The sequence below is a fragment of the Sprattus sprattus genome (assembly GCF_963457725.1).
Source record: "Sprattus sprattus genome assembly, chromosome: 6".
NCBI classification, from domain to species: domain Eukaryota; kingdom Metazoa; phylum Chordata; class Actinopteri; order Clupeiformes; family Clupeidae; genus Sprattus; species Sprattus sprattus.
In genome coordinates this window covers 32,369,805-32,392,354 of record NC_137925.1, presented here as the reverse complement: position 1 = coordinate 32,392,354, position 22,550 = coordinate 32,369,805, and the positions used below count along the sequence as shown (strand labels likewise).

At 44.2% G+C, this 22,550-nt stretch overlaps 1 protein-coding gene across 6 annotated transcripts in view; it reads right to left on the bottom strand.

The window, feature by feature from the left end:
• LOC308367225 (ecto-NOX disulfide-thiol exchanger 2-like) overlaps positions 1–22,550 on the bottom strand; it is a 295,423-nt gene that overhangs the window by 143,472 nt on the left and 129,401 nt on the right. For all 6 annotated transcript variants that reach the window (XM_080841064.1, XM_080841068.1, XM_080841069.1 and 3 more), the window contains one exon: positions 2,516–2,659. In XM_080841064.1, the coding sequence (XP_080697190.1) occupies positions 2,516–2,659 (144 nt within the window). The remainder of the gene's footprint in view (positions 1–2,515; positions 2,660–22,550) is intronic.

Genomic DNA, 22,550 nt, shown 5'->3' with positions numbered 1-22,550 from the left:
GTTAATGTAATGTTGTGAAATATTCAGGGGCTAGCTGGTTTGGGCGGCCCACGGCAGTGGCATAATGCTGTGTGCCTTTCTTTCGTTCTGCTCCAAAGTGGGTCACAAAAGAAGTGTTGTTGCGTGGGGCGTTCAATTCACAAAGTGTTGAGTTGGCAGATTTCTCTCTTGTGCACTTGTGTGCGTATCACAATGCTAAAGAGAGGTGGCTGCATTAAGCATGGTGTCACAGCAATTAGAGCTATTTAATCTCCTAATCGTCTCAGCAGGAGGGTTTAGTGTGTGTGTGTGTGTGTGTGTGTGTGTGTGTGTGTGTGTGTGTGTGTTGCTTATGATGCTGCGACAGGCTGTGGGGTTGCAGCAAGGGTTAGCGCCTAGCGTCCGCATTCCTTCCAACTGCCTCTGCGCAAAGGGCTGGGAGATCCTTTTTCCACACATACACACACAGTTAACAAAAGACCCAGAATACACACACACAAGCATACTCATTCACACACAAACACATAAACCAACACACACAAATCTGCTGCCTTCATCAGGCATGGAGGTGCATCAGCAAGGGAAGAGTGGATGTGTAATGGAGCACTAAGGCTAATGAGATGAAGCTGTGCGTGGCCATGCTAAGGAGGCGAAGATCGGACGGCTGCTAATTAGTATGTGCTCAACACGTTCCCACCTCTCTGCAGAGAGACCAAAGGAAGGAGGGGGAGGGAGAGAGAGAGAGAAGGAGGAAGGAGAGATACAGAGAATGACAAAACAACAAAGAGAAACAGAGAGAGTGGGAAGGGGAGATAGAGAGAGAAGGAGGAAGAGACTCCACTTTGTGTGGTGTTGCCAAGGGACATTAAAGTGCATGAGTGTATTATGCAGCTGAGGCTATGCATTGTCACTATTTACAGCCTTTTTCCTCTCCGCATCTTCTCTGAGAGCAAGAGATGCCCACAGAAGAATACACAGGCTGATGACTGCAAGGCTGCCATGTGTGGCTGACTGTCTGACTAACTTGATCAAACGATGAGCACTAGCCTCACTCAGTAGCAGACCTTTTACGTATATTTGTGAGTATTCGCACTGAGGGTGGGGTAGATTAGATTTGTGCTGAGGAAGTCTTTGATGTGTGTGTGTGTGTGTGTGTGTGTGTGTGTGTGTGTGTGTGTGTGTCTCTCTGCGCTTTTGTGTGTGTGCATGTGTGGCAGGCTGTTCTTTCAAGTGAGCACGCGGCATCTTGTGGTCACCAGTCACATAATATCAGCCCTCTGTTTTAGTTAGGCCTATTTGCATATATTGTGCATAAATGACGTCTTGCAGGGAGACGGCATCCTCACTCCATTTGGGCTCTAATGGGGCTGTTCAGAGCCGTAATGGCAGAGGTCCATGAGTCACAGGAACACAAACGTAATTGCAACACAAGCACAAGCAAACAAAAGGCTTGTGATTTAAGAACCTTTCAGGTGCAATAGGGACCTGTAGGAACTGGAGGGGGGAATATCAAGGACTTCGACACCTTTTAAACTCCTTGCGGTGACAGGTGCAACAAAAGAAAAAAACCTAGGAGCACTTGATTAATGTTGACAATTAATCCCAGACAATTAACATCTTTGAGAAGGAACACGATATGAGACAACTCCTCTCCTTCCTGAGAATCCTCTTTGAGCGACTCATCCTAACAATCTTAATTAGAGACCTGGGCTTTAATTATTATTCCAGCTGATTAAAACTAGGACGCCGGCGTTTGGAGAAGGGGAATGACGAGAGTGATGAGAAGACAGACAGATGCTTCAGAACCCCTCCCCCCCTTTCTGTCTGTCACCCTTTTTTACTTTTACTTCTCTCCCTCTCTCCCTCACTCTCTCTCACTCATCCCTGCACTCCATCTACATATCTCTCTCTCTCTCATTCATCCCTGAACTCCATCTACATCTCTCTCTCTCTCTCATTCATCCCTGAACTCCATCTACATCTCTCTCTCTCACTCACTCACTCATCCCTGCACTCCATCTACATCTCTCTCTCTCTCATTCATCCCTGTACTCCATCTACATCTCTCTCTCTCTCTCTCTCACAGGTTGCCAGTTTGAGAGGGAGACGTTGGCCTATTGGGCACTTGATTGACATGTTGTGGTAGAGGTGTAAAAGCCCAGGCTGGCTGTGATAGCTGTAATCATGGGCAAACAGCCTCCCTCTGCCTCAGCGCTGCAATGACCTCTAGATTACCCCCCCTCCCCCCTCCCACTCCCGCCCCCCTCCCCCCCCCATATTAGAGAAAAAATACTGTTGTTCAAAATGACGCAAAGAGAGAACCTATAAACCTCTAGAAGCTCAAAAGAAGCAAACATGACGATAGAATGACACCTGCTTTAGAATGTATCTTTTTTAATTAATTGGGGCTGGAATGGTGAGTCGTGGAGCATCTTGGGTTTTGTGTGTGTTTGTGTGTGTGTGTGTGTGTGTGTGTGTGTGTGTGTGTGAGTGAGAGCTGAGTGAGCCTACACAGCAGGAAGAGTCAGTAAGGTACCTGGGGGCAGGTTGGGTCTCTTTCTCTTCTTGCAGTTCTCGGCGCCGTTCTCCAAAGGCAGGTCTGAGATCAGCGGCCTGTTGGAGCTGCCGAACTGCAGGGGCTCGTTGTTGCTGGCGGGGTCAAAGGGCAACGCATTGAGTCCTGAGACAGGGAGAGAGAAGAAGGGAGGGAGGAGAAAGGGAGTGAGAGAGAGGGAGAGAAAGAGAAAGAGAGAAAGAGGTTAAGCCAGTCTTATTACAAAACACTCCAATCTTCAATGTTGGATTAAGGCAAATCAACAATAGGCCACAATGGAGACCAGAGCCTCTGTGGAGACTCGCTGACAGAGGAACAATGAAGCCTGGCTCTGCGTGTTTGTCTGGAGGACTCCCTTAGTTCAGTTTAATGAGCGGGAGGAACCGCAGCAGTGATGGAGCGACTGAGAGTCCGTCTGAGAACACACTGTCCACAACATTGTGTTCCCACTTTTCTTTTATCCCTTTTCTTCCCGCTGACACTGTTGGTATTTCTGGTCGGGCGAACACAAATACTGGATTACACACAAAGAGGCCCATTAGATATATTAACCCTCACACAAGACTTATTACAATGCCATTATCGTAATTGACTGCAGGCTGCAATGCTGGCAGGAAAAAGAAGGCTGTCAGAATGCTCGGAGTAAACAATCACTTGCCTAAACTATTCTCCCTTTCCCTGCGACACTAAAAGAACTAGGACTGCCTCACCAGGGGATAGAGTAAAAGCAGACAGGAGCCGTCTAATGAATTATGGATATAATAACAATGGTGGAGATATTGCACAAAAATATATAGAAAAATAAATAAATGTAAGTGGATCTTAAGCCTAATGTATCAGTGGCAATGCTTTCTTCAAATACGTGCAAAGACCTATTTATAACTCTGGAAGAGCTCAGAGAGTGAGAGAGAGAGAGAGAGAGAGAGAGAGAGAGAGAGATAAAAAGAGAGAGAGAGAAAGGGGAGGGAGAAAGCAAGCGAAAGAGAGCGAGAGAGAGAGAGAGAAAGCGGTAGAAAGGGGAGGGAGAAAGCAAGCGAAAGAGAGCGAGGAGAACTACTTCTCATGAAATATTTATTTGTTTCCTATGTTTACACTTGTTTTGCTCCCTCTTTGTTTAGCTAAGGGAAGAACAGAGGTGGAGATGGAGGTGGAGGTGGAGGGGAATGTCACCTCCACACCCACGACCCTCTGCTCCTCTCGGCAGCGCTGCTGTCCCCTTCTAAACGTGGTGTGAGGCAGGGCGCCCGTGAGAGTCTCTCCAGCCTGTCTCCTATAATCTCCAGGATCACGGTGTAATTGGAGAAGCAGAGAGGGTATCTGTTTGTGTCAGGAGACTTGGCAGTGGCTGGTGCTGCAGTCAGACACACATACATTTGTCCCCATACACACACACACACACACACACACACAAACACACACACACACACACCAACTGATTAGATCTCCAGCCAACCCTTGCTCTCCCGGGTCCACATGCCCGTGACACAGAGAGAGCACAAGTTACCAACCCCCAACACACATCACAGCTGAACCACAGCACTGCAGCAAGCACAGCAGCACGGAAGAGAGAGAGAGGGAGATAGATAGAGAGAGAGAGAGATCGAGAAGTAGAGTGAGGGGGAGGGAGAGAGAGAGAGAGAGAGAGAGAGAGAGAGAGAGAGAGAGAGAGAGAGAGAGAGAGAGAGATGATATTCATAGTAAAAGAGAGCAAGATAAATGAAGTAGCAAGTGAGATAACAACAAACTTCATACTTCTTAGTAAACAGAGAGCAGGAAAAGAGATGTGATTTGTGGGCGGATAGAGGAAAATGGAGAGATAAAACAGTGTGTGTGTGTGTGTATGTGTGGGAGAGAGAGAGAAAGAGAGAGAGAGACAGAAAAAGAAGGCAAGGCCAGAAGACTACTGCATGCTGTGTGTGCGTGCTGCACTGATGTTTGTGGTCTTTCAGTCGTTGGCAGGGAGAGTGGCACTAATGAGATAAGGATGCCTGTCTGCCACTGATGACTCAGAGCAGAGTGGCCAGATCAACACCATGGATAACACAAGAAACTGGACTCTCACAGCACAGCGGTCATCTTCACCATGCCTGCACTCACACACAGGCATTCACACACACACACACACACACACACACACACACACACACACACACACACACACACACACACTCACAGCACAGCCAGATCAACACCATGGATAACACTAGCAGCTGGACTCTCACAGCACAGCAGTCGTCTTCACCATGCAGGCTCTCACACAGGCATTCACACACACACACACACACACACACACACACACACACACACACACACACACACACACACACACAAACACACACACACACACACACACACAGCACAGCACAGCAGTCGTCTTCACCATGCGTGCACGGACACGGGCATACACACACACATACTGATGGAGATCATTTCCAAACACTGTTAATGACTTAATAATATAATAATCAAGTGCCTTGTATTATTAATGACCTTATATGAATCATGTACTTATGTAAGCAGGAACATGGCTTTTCTTTGTTCCTGTGTATATGTGTAACTTTGATTAACTGGCGCGACTTATTTTTAAAAATTTTAGACCCTGAGAAAAGCTCGGTCAAGAACCTTGTTTTGACTATGATGTTAAACGCTAACAACGTCAGCATAAGATACCTATAAGTTTATAAACCTTGCGGTTTGTGAGTGAAATTGCTTCACTTTCAGCCTTGTGCTGGGGACGAGCCGGATTGCAATTGATGTGTGTGTCTAATAAATATACTTAAATGCAGCTCCGGAGTCCTGAGGTAACTAGGGAGAATTTGCACCCAACACACACATTGGCCACATACAGTATAGTCATGGGCAAAAACCATACCTCTACTGTCTTATACAAAAAGGGTCCTTTCAGGAGCAGTACAAAATATGGTCTCCCATTTTAAACTGATTTTTAGACAGAGAGTGAGACATGCCATTCAACAGCATGTGGAGAAGGCAGAAGGGAACCAGGCATTGCAACGCAAATCTACTGGAAGCAGAGTGATCGAGACGAGACAAATAAACGGATAAAACTCGGATCGATTTATGCAACAGATTGTTTTCTCTTTCTCTCATGTATTGCCATCACCACCTTTGTCTTGTAATGAGAAGGATGGATGGATGGATGGTTAGATAGATAGATAGATAGGTGCATGGATAGATGGATGGTTAGATAGATAGATAGATAGATAGATAGGTGCATGGATGGATGGAGATTACACACTGTGTGGCAGATACAGGCACAGCTGTCTCTTGTCTGACAGGTTCGTGAGAGGAAGACACTCTCCAGTCCCATCAGGCATTCGCTGTGCGTGCTGTGTGTGTGTGTGTGTGTGTGTGTGTGTGTGCCTGGCTGTGTGTGTTTATGCACCGGTGGTCTGTATGTGTGAGGGTGACGTGGCAAACACTGGCGTGATTTGTGTGCTCTATCCAAATAGGTGTGTGCATGTGTGTATGTATGAATGTGTGTGTCTATGTGTGTGCATGTGTGTATGTGTAAGTATGTATGTGTCTGCGTGTGTGTGTTTGGCCGTGGCCATGAAAGATCAGAACCCCTCTTGCTATTCCAGACGGGCGGTCCTGACAGCCAGGAGTCCCCCTCATGCATCACCCCAGCACCTCACATCTGTCTGTCTGTCTGTCTGTCCGCACGCACCTGGCTTCCTGCCTTTTCTTTTGCTCAGATAAGGGCACTCGGGCTGGACGAGGGAGAGGACTGATGCAAATCTCTCTCTCTCTCTTCCTCTCTTTCTCACTCTCTCTCTCTCCCTCCACTCCAAAGCTGCTCACGTCTGTGCGCCTGTCCCCTGTCCCCTCTCTTCAGATTCTCCTCGGTGCATAAAGGCTCTCCATCACAATGGCGGAGATGAAGGCCCGTTGACTTTGGAGTCCTATGCGTGATTGGAGAGCCCAGAGGACCGGCGTGGAGAGACGTCTCACGCTAACGTAAACAAGAACAGAAAAAGTGCCGGTCTCTTATCGTTCTTCAACTCCGCCTCTGCCATTTGATATGGGCTTCTCTGATTGGTGGCTGAGTGACTCCGCCTCTGCCATTTCATATGGGCTTCTCTCATTGGTGTCTCAGTGACTCCGCCTCTGCCATGTGAGGCCAGCTAGGGACTCACATGGCTCACACAGGAATGAGTGTGTGTGTGTGAGTGGGTGTGGTAGTGTGTGGGTGTGTGTGTGTGTCTTAGACCCCATTTACATGAAGTAAATCGAATCTTTTAATTTCGTAAGGATGGAGCCTGGTAACGAGAGATTTGCGTTAGGACGAACCCAGCCTATTGGGATGAACCGGCTGTAGAACATCCCCCATGCCTGTTGGTGGCGCTCTAACGGTGGTACAGACTGGTGTACAAACTGAAAAAACGCAGAAGACAGGTGGACACGGGTAAACAAGCCAGCAGACAAGCTACAATGAGCAACGTTTAATCTGCACAGTAATACATTATGGTGGTTAATAAAATTAGTGGTCAGAGCAGACTATAGGTTATGCGAAAATGAATTCTATTTTCTATTGATAATAAAGAGTTTGGAACAGTGCAACATGACATGTCTGTGAGTTGTTTAAATGCCTTTGCTTTATTGAGAGGCTGAGCTTGAGCATGGGACACCACAATGGAAGTGGTGTGGATCCTGGATGTTGCATTGTTTACTATTGCTTCCAATTTCATGGTTTTATTACTAACAACAAATGTAGGCTATTGTCGAGGGCTTTGTCCTTCACGTACTGTGACTAAAAACTAAAAAATGTAAGAATTCTTTCTCAAAATGTAGAAAAATGTGTCTGTATTCAGCAAATGATAGCAACATCATCTTGAATTGAGGCTATATGCTAGGCAATTTATCTTGAAATAAGTTCAGCTTCTCTAAAAAGAAGTGCATTTGCCTAAAAACAAAAAAATTAAGAATTCTTTTCTCGAAACGTAGAAAAATGTGCCTATATTTAGCAAACAATAGCACCATCATCTTGGAATAAGGCTATATGTTAGACAAATTATCTTGAAATCAGTAAAGCTATACTAAAAACAAGTACATTTGCCTAGATACCATAAGAATTATTTTCTCAATATCTAGGACCATTTGCTTAAATTCAGCGATTTTGTTATTTCATTTCATAGCCTCGTTTTTGGTCTTTTTTGCATTTAATCAGATAGGACACTAGTGTGAGACAGGATGCTAGCTGGAGGGAGGGATTGAGAAATGACCGCAATTCAGACTCGAACCTGTATCCCCATCAGACCCATTCATGGTGCAGGGTTGCTACTGCATGTGCCACAGCTCCTTCCCTAAAACAGTCATCTGTTGAGGATATTGACATTTTTTTGGAGAGTTTTGAAGTCAATGCAAATGTGCAATTGATCATTGAAATAATATAGATTTTGCAGATAGCACAAAGAATGCTTCAAATCATTTTTAATTAGTAACTTCAACCTAGACACAGTTGCAATGGTAAAACAATTGCAAATGCTATCTGCACAATCTCTATTATCTCAATGATCAATTGCACATATGCTTTGACTTCAAAACTTTCCAAAACAAATACCAATATCCTCAAGAGATGACTGCTTTAAGGTTGGAGCTGTGGCGCAAGCGGCAGCAACCCTGTGCACCATGAATGGGTTTGATGGGGACACAGGTAAGAGTTCAGGTTCGAGACCGACTTGCAGTCGTTTCTCAATCTCTCCCTCCAGCTCGCTTCCTGTCTCTCTCTACTGTCCTATCCGATTAAAGGCAAAAATCCCCAAAATTAAGCTTGAAAAATAATAATAGATAATAATCCTAGATATTGAGAAAATATTTCTTACGGTATCTAGACAAATGTACTTGTTTTAAGTGTAGCTTTACTGATTTCAAGATAAATTGCCTAGCATGCACACTCATTTCAAAAGGATGTTGCTAGCATTTGCTGAATATAAGCACCTTGAGAGTGCATGCTAGGCAACACTAAAAACAAGAACACACTAAAAAAAAGAACATTGGCCTAGATGCCAAAAATATTTAAGAATTATTATCTCAATATAGAGGGTACTATATTGAGATAATAATTCTTAAATATTTTTGCCATCTAGGCCAATGTTCTTGTTTTTAGTGTAGCTTGACTGATTTCAAGATGAATTGCCTAGCATGCACTCTCATTTCAAAAGGATGTTGCTAGCATTTGCTGAATATAAGCACCTTACCCTCTATATTGAGATAATAATTCTTAAATATTTTTGGCATCTAGGCCAATGTTCTTGTTTTTAGTGTAGCTTGACTGATTTCAAGATGAATTGCCTAGCATGCACTTTCATTTCAAAAGGATGCTGAATATAAGCACCTTGCCCTCTATATTGAGATAATAATTCTTAAATATTTTTGGCATCTAGGCCAATGTTCTTGATTTTAGTGTAGCTTGACTGATTTCAAGATGAATTTTCTAGCATGCACACTCATTTCAAAAGGATGTTGCTAGCATTTGCTGAATATAAGCACCTTCCCCTCTATATTGAGATAATAATTCTTAAATATTTTTGGCATCTTAAGGCCAATGTTCTTGATTTTAGTGTAGTTTGACTGAGAAGGATAAAATGCTTGAAATAAGAAACTCTGACTTTGACAAAGCAGTTTTGTACTTGGGGATCAAACTGCCTTATAATAATGCCAATTCTAGTTTCAAGCATTAACATGCTCAGAACCAGTAATAAAATCTCAGTAACAAGTAATAAACCCTTATTAAGATAAGTAAGGACTGAAACGCTGACTGACCGAAAAGTGAAATGTTCTAACACAAAAAATGCCTGTAAGAAGTAATAACTTGTCAGAAAAAAACCAAGCATACATTGCCTTGATTAAAGATATATCTTACTAAGATTTCACTTTTTGCAGTGTGCAGATACCGTGTGCGGATAAGAGAGTGTTCGTCTTAACGATAGGGCTATCTGTATTAGTTTCATTTCGGAGGCAGACAAACTCGACTTCGTGTAAATGGCACTTTATTCACCAGGATTGTCTCTTTGGTTGAGGGCAGGGTTTAGTTGGAGCTCAGTGGATTCCTGTCCTGTGGAGCACCTGGCTGAGGAACATCAAACGCTGACACTTTTCCTCCTACGCTTTTTATCTCTATCTCTAAGTCTTCAATATTCAGCACATTCAAGCTTGACTCATGCTTGGTCTCTCATGCTGACTCTCACGCCTGCTTATAATTTCCCTCTGTTTCTCCATCTGACTTTGCATCCATCACCCGTCTTTCTACTTGTCTCCCTCTCTCATCCCTGCACTCCATCTACGCCTCTCTCTCTCTCTCTTCCTCTCTCTCTATCGCTGTCCCTCTCTTCCTCCCTCCCTCTCCCCCTCTCTCTTTCTCTCAGTCCCCTCCCTCCCTTCCTCTCTCTCTGTCTCCCTCTCTCTCTATCTCGCCCTCTCTCTCTCTCTCTCTCTCTCTCTCTCTCTCTCTCTCTCTCTCTCTCTCTCTCTCTCTCTCTCTCTCTCTCTCTCTCGCTCTCCGTCCCCTCTGTCCTCTTCCACATTAGCCGGTGTGGTCCATTTGTCGGCCCTGGCAGGTCCTCCTCTCCCAGACTGGCTCACAGGTATGAAAAATGCTTCAATTAATCTTGTAAACACTCCGGAGTTGGCTGCTGTAAAAGCATCTAATTTATACCATCCTGCTTAATTAAGGTGGCTTTGGAGATCAATTTAGCCTGCAAGTCACCAGGGAGAGGGAAACTGTGTGTGTGTGTGTGTGTGTGTGTGTGTGTGTGTGTGTGTGTGTGTGTGTGTGTGCGTGTGTGAGTGACAGAGAGAGAGAGACATCTTTTAATACAGAGAAGGTGGCAAATCAGGAGTGAATGGAAAGAACGCATAGACAAGTCTCTTGTCCCTCATGAAACGCCATCCCTATTTTCACCTCCCTTTGGCTCTCTACAGACTAGTGCTAGACCGACACAGAGGTGTACGTGCTGGGTCAGTGAGCCTGCCTGCCTCCCACTCCTCGGAGAGACTCATCTGCTGCGGTGGCTGCTAGGAGAGGTGGGGGTGGGGGTGGGGGGTGGTGTGAATGGGCTCACAGACGGCCTGTTTTCAATGCGCTTCAACATCTGGCCACGAGCACGACTGGTCTTTATGAGAAAAAGATGAGAGAGAGGATGGCTCCCGCGGCGAGGCAGGGAAACAAATAACAGCAGGCCAGCGGGTAAACAGGAAGGGAGCGCAGTGTAGCGCGCAACTCTCCAGCTCAGACAAAAGGAGCAAGAGAAGGAGAAAGATTACGAGCAGGAGGAGGAGAAGGAGGAGGGGAAGGTGGACGCATCGCAATCACAGAGAGACTGGAGAAGTAAGTGGATTGGATGGGGTTTTTTCTGTGTGTGTGATTGCCAGCATGAAAAATACCTGATTTCACAACCAAGTATGTAATGACTAAAGCGGCTGATGGTAGTCATTCGATACGCACCCACACACAAACACACACCATGGAGACGGTGACACACACAAACATCCCTAATTTCCCTACTATAGTCTGATCCTGATGTTTTCCCCTTAGTATGCCTACACATTATCCCCATCACTTTACCCTTCCTACCAGGGCTTAGAAACGGTTCAAAGAACGAAAACGAAAATTTTAAATAACCGGTTAATAACGTTATTTTTCGTTCCAAATAACCTTTCTTGAAATATTGTGGAAATAAAATTATTGTTAAAATTAATCTTGAAATAAAGTTTTATTCCGGAAGTGATGGGCTTGGCTACCTGCCCGCTAAATGTTACCCAGACCGCCTGGCTGAATTGAAACTACTGTTGACACTAGCGAGTAGCCTAACAGATCAAACCAAATTTGCAATGAGTGTGCTGCCAGAGCGTGCCTCCTTTGCGCAGCAATCTGAAGGAGAATGTTTTGGAGGACATACTTTTCCTTAAACTGAATAAGCAATTTGGTATGTAGGCTATCTGTTGTCCATTTCAAATAGGCTAGCTCTCGAGTTAATAGAAGAGAGTAGGCATAGGCCTCTAGCTATGGACATGAGTTGTGTTTATTTTGCGCGTAATGGAGAACGTTTTGTTGGAGATGCTTTCCGAATTTAAATGTAGTTGTTTCAATTGGTAAGACTTAATATAATCACATTAACCAACTCAAATAAACTAGTTTACACCAACTTGATAATTCCAGTTTTTGATACAATTACAACGCCATTTTCAAGACGGAACTTTAAAGAAACACTGGATATCGTGAGGATGGGAAGTTTAATGAAACTGCTTTGCAGGTGGGACAATGCGATGTTTAGTGGACAAACTTGTTAAAGCTCACATAGGCTACTTTCGGTGGACTTAATAAAACTTTGTAGACTAATCCCTGAAAATCGCCTTTTATTTTTAAGTTGTGACAGTAATATCCAAGCGATCATATAACTGAGAGTTTACTACTCTTAATGTATTGTTAATACGGGTGTATTGATTTTAAATGCTCCGGAAATATTAATAAAGTCTGTTGTACTCGACTATGTTAAGGTGATGCAATGCTCACTTATACTGCCTTTCTGTAAATATAATGGTTCGAGAGCCATGGCGTCATAATGATGGTATTAGGAGGTGGATTCACTCAGTTTAACATCGTGTAGGACATCGCTGAAGGCCTAGTCGTGAAATGCACGGACCGCCACTGGTATTCACCCATCACTACATTTACCCCCCTTACTCAAGGTCAGTATTCACCCATCACTACATTTACCCCCCTCATTCACTACATTTACCCCCCTTACTTAAGGTCAGTATCACCCATCACACTGCAAAAAGTGAAATCTTAGTAAGATAAAATATCTTTAATCAAGGCAATGTATGCTTTTTTTTGTCTGACAAGTAATTACTTCTTACAGGCATTTTTTGTGTTGGAACATTTCACTTGCTTCAAGCGTTTCAGTCCTTACTTATCTTAATAAGTGTTTATTACTTGTTACTGAGATTTTATTACTGGTTCTGAGCATGATAATGCTTTACTAGAATTGCCATTATTATGAGGCAGTTTGATCCCCACTTACCAGTACAAAACTGCTTTGTCAAAGTTTCTTATTTTAAGCATTTTATCCTTCTCAGTCAAACTACACTAAAAACAAGTACATTTGCCTAGATACCAAAGATATCTAAGAATTATTTTCTCAATATATAGGCAAAGGTGCTTATATTCAGCAAATGCTAGCAACATCCTTTTGAAATAAGTGTGCATGCTAGGCAATATTTTCTTGAAATCAGTCAAGCTACACTAAAATCAAGAACATTGGCCTAGATGCCAAAAAATATTTAAGAATTATTATCTCAATATAGAGGGGAAGGTGCTTAAATTCAGCAAATGCTAGCAACATGCTTTTGAAATGAATGTGCATGCTAGGCAATGCATCTTGAAATCAGTCAAGCTACACTAAAATCAAGAACATTGGCCTAGATGCCAAAAAATATTTAAGAATTATTATCTCAATATAGAGGGGAAGGTGCTTTAATTCAGCAAATGCTAGCAACATGCTTTTGAAATGAGTTTTTGTCTGACAAGTAATTACTTCTTACAGGCATTTTTTGTGTTGGAACATTTCACTTGCTTCAAGCGTTTCAGTCCTTACTTATCTTAATAAGTGTTTATTACTTGTTACTGAGATTTTATTACTGGTTCTGAGCATGATAATGCTTTACTAGAATTGCCATTATTATGAGGCAGTTTGATCCCCACTTACCAGTACAAAACTGCTTTGTCAAAGTTTCTTATTTTAAGCATTTTATCCTTCTCAGTCAAACTACACTAAAAACAAGTACATTTGCCTAGATACCAAAGATATCTAAGAATTATTTTCTCAATATATAGGCAAAGGTGCTTATATTCAGCAAATGCTAGCAACATCCTTTTGAAATAAGTGTGCATGCTAGGCAATTTTTTCTTGAAATCAGTCAAGCTACACTAAAATCAAGAACATTGGCCTAGATGCCAAAAAATATTTAAGAATTATTATCTCAATATAGAGGGGAAGGTGCTTAAATTCAGCAAATGCTAGCAACATGCTTTTGAAATGAATGTGCATGCTAGGCAATGCATCTTGAAATCAGTCAAGCTACACTAAAATCAAGAACATTGGCCTAGATGCCAAAAAATATTTAAGAATTATTATCTCAATATAGAGGGGAAGGTGCTTTAATTCAGCAAATGCTAGCAACATGCTTTTGAAATGAGTGTGCATGCTAGGCAATTAATCTTGAAATCAGTCAAGCTACACTAAAATCAAGAACATTGGCCTAGATGCCAAAAATAATTAAGAATTATTATCTCAATATAGAGGGGAAGGTGCTTATATTCAGCAAATGCTAGCAACATGCTTTTGAAATGAGTGTGCATGCTTGGCAATTCATCTTGAAATCAGTCAAGCTACACTAAAATCAAGAACATTGGCCTAGATGCCAAAAATATTTAAGAATTATTATCTCAATATAGAGGGGAAGGTGCTTATATTCAGAAAATGCTAGCAACATCCTTTTGAAATGAGTCTGCATTCTAGGCAATTTATCTTGAAATCAGTAAAGCTACACTAAAAACAAGTACATTTGCCTAGATACCGTAAGAAATATTTTCTCAATATCTACGACAAATAAGAAGAGACAGGAAGCTAGCTGGGGGGAGAGATTGAGAAACTGGGGGGAGAGATTGAGAAACGACTGCAAGTCGGTCTCGAACCTGAACTCTTACCTGTGTCCCCATCAGACCCATTCATGGTGCAGGGTTGCTGTCGCTTGCGCCACAGCTCCAACCTTAAAGCAGTCATCTCTTGAGGATATTGGTATTTATTTTGGAAAGTTTTGAGGTCAAAGCATATGTGCAATTGATCATTGAGATAATAGAGATTGTGCATATAGCATTTGCAGCTGTTTTACCATTGCAACTGTGTCTAGGTTGAAGTTACTAATTAAAAATGATTGAAGCATTTTTTGTGCTATCTGCAAAATCTATATTATTTCAATGATCAATTGCACATTTGCATTGACTTCAAAACTCTCCAAAAAAATGCCAATATCCTCAACAGATTACTGTTTTAGGGAAGGAGCTGTGGCACACGCAGTAGCAACCCTGCACAAAGGGGTCTGAGGGTGATACAGGTAAGAGTTCAGGTAAGAGTACGACTTGCGGTCATTTCTCAATCCCTCCCTCCAGCTAGCATCCTGTCTCGCACTACTGTCCTATCTGATTAAATGCAAAAAAGCCCAAAAATGAGGCTAATAAATTAAATAACAAAATCGCTGAAGTTAAGCAAATTTTCCTAGATATTGAGAAAATAATTCTTATGGTATCTAGGCAAATGTACTTGTTTTTAGTATAGCTTTACTGATTTCAAGATAAATTGTCTAACATACAGCCTTATTCCAAGATGATGGTGCTATTATTTGCTGAATATAGGCACATTTTTCTGCTTTTCGAGGAAAGAATTCTTAATTTTTTTAAGTTTTTAGGCAAATGCACTTGTTTATAGAGAAGCTGAACTTATTTCAAGATAAATTGCCTAGCATATAGCCTCAATTCAAGATGATGTTGCTGTCATTTGCTGAATACAAGCAAATTTTTCAACATTTCGAGGAAATAATTCTTATTTTTTTAAATGTAGGCATATATACTTGTTTTAGGTGTAGTGGTACTGATTTCAAGATAAATTGCCTTATATAGCCTCATTTCAAGCGTATGGTGCTAACATTTGCCAAATTTCAGCACAATTTCCTACATTTTGAGAAAATAATTCTTACTTATTTTGACAAACGTACTTGTTTTTAGTCCGGCCACACTAGTTTTAAGATATATTTGGGTTCTTTGAGGCTAGCTATTTTAACTTGTTTTTTGAAACTCTTAGTAAGTCAAATCTTCCTGTTCTGTTGGCAGATGATTAAGCTTATTTTAAGCAATATTTGCACCATTGTATTACTTTTTTTTTCTTGTTTTTGAAAGCTGTTTTTTTTGCAGTGCACTACATTTAGCCCCCTTACTCATTGCAGCACTTTCTGATTCCCTTGAAACACCTCTCTCTCAGAATGTCTTTCTCAATCTAGCCCTATTTCTCTCCTTCACTCTCTCTGTCTCTCCTTGATTTGGGGCTGTGGTGGATGTTGGTGGCATCAGCAGCTGTGAGGCATCAGAGTCCCTCTCTGCTTTGGGGAAGAGGGGGAGAGGCGTGAGCGTGCCAATGCTCACAGCTGGAATAAATGAGAATCAATACCACTGATGACAATAACACGGCTGCCGCTTGGCCCCGGGCCTGATGTTACGCACCTCGCGTGATTTAGAACCTACGCCTTTATTATCACAGGCAACAAAAACGTGCGTGTGTGTGTGTGTGTGTGTGTTTATATGCACCCATCACAGAGGCTCACAAACATTACAGCTCAACATCGTGCTCAAAAGCGCTTAGTGCCAGCAGCGTTTAGGGAGGATCAATGAGACAACACTGATGACATAATGAAAGCACCTGTCTGACTTCAGATAAAACCCATTCCCCTTCACAATGGATACAGCACAGCATAGAGCTACGTGCCTCTGTGTGTTTGTTTGCAAGAGAGTGTGTGTCTTTGTCTAGGTGTGGGTTTGTGTGTTTGTGTGACGCTCTCATGTGTAGGTGTGAAAGTATTGAAAGTCTATAAATGAGATAAACAGCAAGCTAGCTGTAAGTCAGAGTGGAAAAGAGAGAGGCCATCCTAGAATATGTTGTTAGACAGTCTGCATGTGTGTGGGCGAGAAAATGTATGTGTGAGTCTATCCAAGTGTATTTAGATCTGGAGGTGTGATCAAGGATCACCATGTCTATTTGTGTACGAGACGCCGTGAATGTAAGATGTGTGTGTGTATAATGAGTGTGCGCGCACATCTGCATGTTAGTCTGGAAGGTTCCCACCGACCGGACCCCCTGCCAGGGTGGACGAGCCGGCGAGGCAGAGCACAAAGCCTGCCTGTGATCTCGTCAGAGCAAACAGGACAGCACAGCGCAGCGCAGCCTGCTCCTCTCCTCTCCTCTCCTCTCCTCTCCAATGGCTGCTTGTAGACGCACTGCTGGCCATCACTGGGAGCCGGGATGGAGACCAAGAGCAGCATGGACGTGCTGCGGGGGTTGGGGGGGGGGGGGGGGGTGTTCGGCAAGCCTCATGTTTGACAAAAAGTCGGGGACTGCCAGCGCAAGTCTGTGTCCCTGGGTAGAAAAGCAGCAAAAGGGGGGGTGGACATCTCCTGTGAGTGTTACGGGGCATTTCTTGATGGCTGCCGTTGAGCTGTATGTCACAGCGACTGCTGCTTGTAACGATGGTGTGACTTACAAAATGTCAGAGCAGCGGTAATGGAGAGGAGACAAATCCCCCAGTCTATCGGAAGTCATTTAGTCCAATGAGGTGCTCAGAGGACGGCTCTGCATACTCAGTGGCCACTTCGCTAAGTTTGTGGCTGCATGTGTGCGATTGTGTGAGTGTGTGTGTGTGTGTGTGTGTGTGTGTGTGTGTGGGAGAGTCAGAGGAAAAAGCTAAGGGGTGTGAGTGCGCGTGTGTGTGGGCCGCAGGCCATTAATCTTGCCACTGCATGAAAAACAACTTAACACAGAGATTAAGCCCAAATCATCTGCTGAGGCAGTGAGGGCCAGGCCGAGGCAGGGAGCTTTAGTGCGTCACTGACCTAATGAATTCAATTTGCCATCTCTCCTCTCTCCCCCCACCCTACCCCCACCAGTCACTTCCCTCTCTGCTCAAGAACTAAGTGCAAAAACGATGTATGGGAGGGGTCATAAACTTCAACACTGGCACCAAACACTGTTAACACAACTACTGGACTACTGGAAATATTGGCAGCAATTTTCACTTTAATGCATGCAGGTGGACACACACACACATTAACACACATACACACACACACACACACACACACACACACACACACACACACACAGACACGCACAGGCACACAAGGACGCACACGCACACTTCAGGTAATAATTTGCAAATCAGAAACCTTGAATACCTTTGATATCTCAGGGTAAGGTTCTGCGGGTTTTATTGAATTATTGTTGCAAAAATGAAAATGTGCCCTGGGTTAATCATTCACAGCACAGGGCAGGGCAGGGCAGGAGGGGTGGGAGGAGAGGAGAGGGGCTCCTGAAATCCCAGCACTGTTGTCCAATTAGAGAGAGAAGAGGGAAGTGGTCATGGACTGCACCTATGCGCTCTTGCTCTCTCTCTATCTCCGCTCTTTGCACTCTCCTGCTCTCTCTCTCCACTCCATTCACTCTCTTCCTCTCTCTCGGTCTCTCTTTCTCTCCGCTCTGTTCACTCTCTTGCGCTCTCTCTCCGCTCCTTTCACTCTCTCTCTCTCTCTCTCTCCGCTCCTTTCACTCTCTTGTCTCTCCCCCTCCACTTCCCACTCTCACTATCCTCGTCTCATTTCTATCTCTGTCTGTCTGTCTGTCTGTTTCTCTCCCACCAGAGAGTAATTATTCAAAGCTGCTCAGCTCACCATGTCTCTGGGCGCTTCAACCCAGATATACCTGTCAGAGTGTTCCCCCACCTGATTCCCATATCAGATAGACTCCACAAAACAGAATAATTTATCGGAACAACATTATGTTTCCTGCTCTTGCCCTCGTACACCCATCAGAAATTGACCCCTAAGGTGTCGAACATGGAAGTCTAATGAGACTTCAGATTACATTTTGATTTGTAAGTACTGCCGGCATACTCGCTCTTTTCCACTGGCAGAATGGTCTGGAGAGACAGCCAAGCGAATCTCTGAACAGCAGAAGTTAAAGAGCAAGAGGGTTGCCCCCGCTGAACCCCTCGGCTTCAATGAAGGGTCAGGGGCGGACAGCTCCAAGTCCCACAAAGCATTAGAGCAGCGGAGCAGAGGTCATATTTCTGGAGCCTTTCAAGCACCGTTCGGGAGCTCTCCACAAATGCTGTACAGCCAAAAGGCCGCCATATGCTGGGAAATAAATAATGTGAGGTGGCAGTAATTTCCCAAGGTCAAGTGACAACGGGCCTGGTGTTGGGCACTGCGCTGACAGTTGGCACGTCAGAACACACAGGCCAAAATTAGCTCAGCATGTCGGCCGTATTCCAGACATGCCTGCCTGCCTGCCTGCAAGCATCCCACCCCATTTCCACTTCCACCCCAACACCCATTTCCCTCAGTCCTCCGTCTCCCAGGGGCTGGATGTGGTCACAAGGGACCTGTTGGCAAGAGCTAGGATGAAGGTGTGACCGAGCACGAGAGACGCGCATGTAGGGTGTGAGAGATAGAGAGGGAGAGAGGGAGAGAGGGAGAGTGAGAGAGAGAGAGAGAGAGAACCAAATAAAGAAGGGAAGAGAGATAAATAGATAGACAGAGAGAGAGAAAATAGAGAGAGAAAGAAAGAAAGACAGAAAGAAAGAAAGAAAGAAAGAGAGAGAGCACAGTTGTACAGACACAGCCTGGCTTCTATTCTTAGGCCCCCACCATCGCCTGTGCGTCCCCCAGGGGCCTGTCCACATTACCCAGTGTGCACGTCTGCTGCCAGGAATGATGGACGCTCCGGACAGATGAATAAACAAGGTGACTGACTGATTGGGCTTATCCTGGAAGCTGGAACCATGGCAATTGTCTGTGGAATTCTCACGGGTCCATTAACTTAGCTTTTCACTTTGGTACGGTATGGAACGACGTCCGAGTGTGTGTCACTGTCAGTGGCTGTGTACGTGTGTGTCTGTGGGAATGTAAAGGAGGTTGCTTAATAATAGTGCAGGAGCCCGTTTAAAGCTGAACGACAGCTGGCTGTACATCAAAGTGAAAGGTAAAAGGCACATAGCACTCATTATCGCAGTCACTCACCCTAAGGCTTGGTTCAATCTCTATTTGCTATGCTGTCCATATTATGCCCAAAGCTAAGGGAAAAAAGGAAAAAGAAAGCACAACACGTCTAAAAGTGGAAAACAGTTTCCATGGAGAGCGAGCTGTGGCCTAGCTAGCGGAGGCAGCAGCAGCGGTTAATAGGGTCGGACTGAGCTGCTGCTGGTTGTTTGTTTGTAGGCGGCAATCGACTTTAGGCACCGAAAGTCCATTGCCGCCTCCCTTGACGGGGCGACTCGACTCACCCTTGCAAGTTAGCGGCAATGACGCAGAGGAAGAAAGGTAGGCGGCAGGTGCCGAAAGCGCCTGCAATGAATCAATTAGCTCTTGCGGGGAAAGCCGGGCACGGTGAGGTGCGCTGGGGCATGCCGGCCCTGCGGCCGCTGCTGATGTGGGCAAGAGTGCATTCCTGCCGAGCCTGGCGCTGCCCCGGCACAGCGGGGTCTTTATCGACCGTGTGTTTGGAGAGTGGCGGGGCTCCCAAAAGGCCGCCGCTACTCAATGGGGCCCCAGTTCGACTCCTCTGCACCTTCCCCTTCAACCCGGGACATGAAAGCCCTTCCACATGGGGTCACTGGCACTTACATACACAAACACAGCCTGGCTCTCTCTCACTCACACATATGAACTCTGTGAACCAGCCAACACCCACATGAGTGAGGTGGTCTGACATCAAGCTGAGAGATAATTGGTCGAATTTGAGCCGAGTTTAAAAACTTAAAGAGACCTGGTCCCTCCAAGGGGAGCGGGACGAAATGTGTTCCAGTTTCCATAAGAGAGAAGTGTCGGTTATACCTCCTGTGACAGAGCTGAAGAACACAGAAGACAGAATAATGTGAGAAAAATAAAGAGAGAGAGAGAGAGAGAGAGAGAGAGAGAGAGAGAGAGAGAGAGATAGGGAGAGAGAGAGAGAAAGAGAGAGGGAGAGAGAGAGAGAGAGAGAGAGAGAGAGAAGCAATCCCCAATGTGTTCACACCCTCTCTCCCTGAGGGAGCCTCTTTGGCACATTATTGGTGCCCAGTAATTAATGCAGATAGAGATAGAATCAGGCCATGGAGCAATGTGCATGCAGCTCCGTGGCAATGGGTCCTCTCCTCTGACTCTCCAAGACACGCACAGACCCACAAACAAAGGCGCATATGATTAGATTATGATGGACCGCCAGTTCCAAGCCCAGCAATTACAGCTGACAAGTGGAGGAACGCTACAATGGCTACTGCTGACTCTGTTAGCAGGCTGGGAAAAGGACCTTAAACATGTGTGTGTGTGTGTGTGTATTTGTGTGAGAGCGTGTGTGTCAGAGTGTGTGTTGTGTGCGTGTGTGTGTGTGTGTGTGTGTGCATGTGAGTGTGCTTGTGTGTGTGTGTGTGTGTGTGTGTATGACTATGTGAACAAAGCTTAGGCTATTGGGCCTTCAAGAAGCTCTCCTTGTGCTCCCTTACTGGAAAGTGTTGACAGGCTTTTTTCCCCTCTTTCACTCTTTCCTCCATCCATAATGAAGACTAGCCCTGGCTAGCCACACACGGCTCAGCTGGACCGCTCGTCATCCCCGCATTCCAAGACCAAGTGGGTGTTGGCACAGACGGAGCTAAACACCCCTCTGACAGGTTCACAGCACTTCATCCACATTCTGTCACAAAGACTCGTACTTAGGTAGAAACACAAGTGTGTATGAGCTAGGGGTGGGCGATATGGGCAAAAAATAATATCTCGATATTTGTTTTCATTTTGACGATAACGATAATTAGACGATATTTAAAAAATAAATGTGACTGGAATTCTCAGAGTTAGGCTATACCTTCTTGGAGATTACAAGAATGGGCACAATGTTTAAGGAAAACACTTCTTTATTGTCTTTAAACTAAAATAACTTAATTTAACTGCAATGCATAAATATTGAACTCTTGTAATAAAGTGCTCCATGCATCCATGAGAATTATTGCACATCAAAAGCAGTTCTTATGGCCTTATTAAACTTAAATTTCTGTCCAGGATTGTACAAAAATACAAATACATGAGCATTAGAGCATGGATCGGGACGAATTTTTAAACTGGGGCATCAACAGTTAAATGCTCTCTCTCACAAACAAGCGCTGTTTAACGCACAAGCATACACAATAAGGCCAATAAGCATATTTAAATTAAATGATTCACATTGCAAGAACGTTTAGTAAAATGGTGCTGCTCCTTTAAGGAGCACGTACAGGGAGGGACAACGGTGACTCATAGTTTGGATGTAGCAACAAACATTTATGTGCTGTGAAAGCGTTAACCAGTCTGTGAGTAACGTGAGTTTTATTAAAGCATAGCGTGTGTAATGTGTAGCTATTTCATTCCGTTTGCTAATCTTTCCTGCTGTCTGTTACTAACCAGCAGCAGACGTAAAGGAAAGGGAATTAACCCTTAAGTTAAAAACATGTAATCTACTTCGGCCGTGGAGCATTTTACTCCCTTACAATATTCAACTACATTTAGAGACAGACAGCAGGAAAGGTTAACAAACGGAATGGAATAGCTACACATTACACACGCTATGTTTTAATAAAACTTACGTTTTATGCTACACCAACGGAGGCACAACAGACATCACCATGCGCTGCTAACCTGTTGCAAAGTGGATGCGAGAAGCCATGTCACGTGATCACGTAGACCCACTAGTCGTGTGAGTGCCGTGCTGTGGGGAGCGTTGCTGCGCCGTAGGCTATATTAAGAACATGATGTGAACAGTTTCCCCGTGCGTGTCATTGTTTTTGGCGAAGTCATTTAAATACTCGATAATGTAATTTTGCACATCGTTTGAACAACAATGACGATATTATCGCAGACGATATATATCGCCCACCCCTAGTATGAGCATGACAAAAAACCACAGCAGTCGCACAAATATAAATTGTTAGATTTCCTAAGCACACATACGCCAGCCTACACACAACCACAAACACACATATGGTATCTCCATCCCGACAAGACACTGTTCATTTTTTTTCTATTTCCAGGCTGGGCATTCACAGACAAATGCTCGCACACAAACTCTCTCAAATCTCATTGGCTTATCAAAATGCCTCCTTGGACTGAAAAACAGGCTCTGCTGTGTTGCTTTAGAAATTCAGAAATTCTGTGCCACTGCCTTTCATGGCA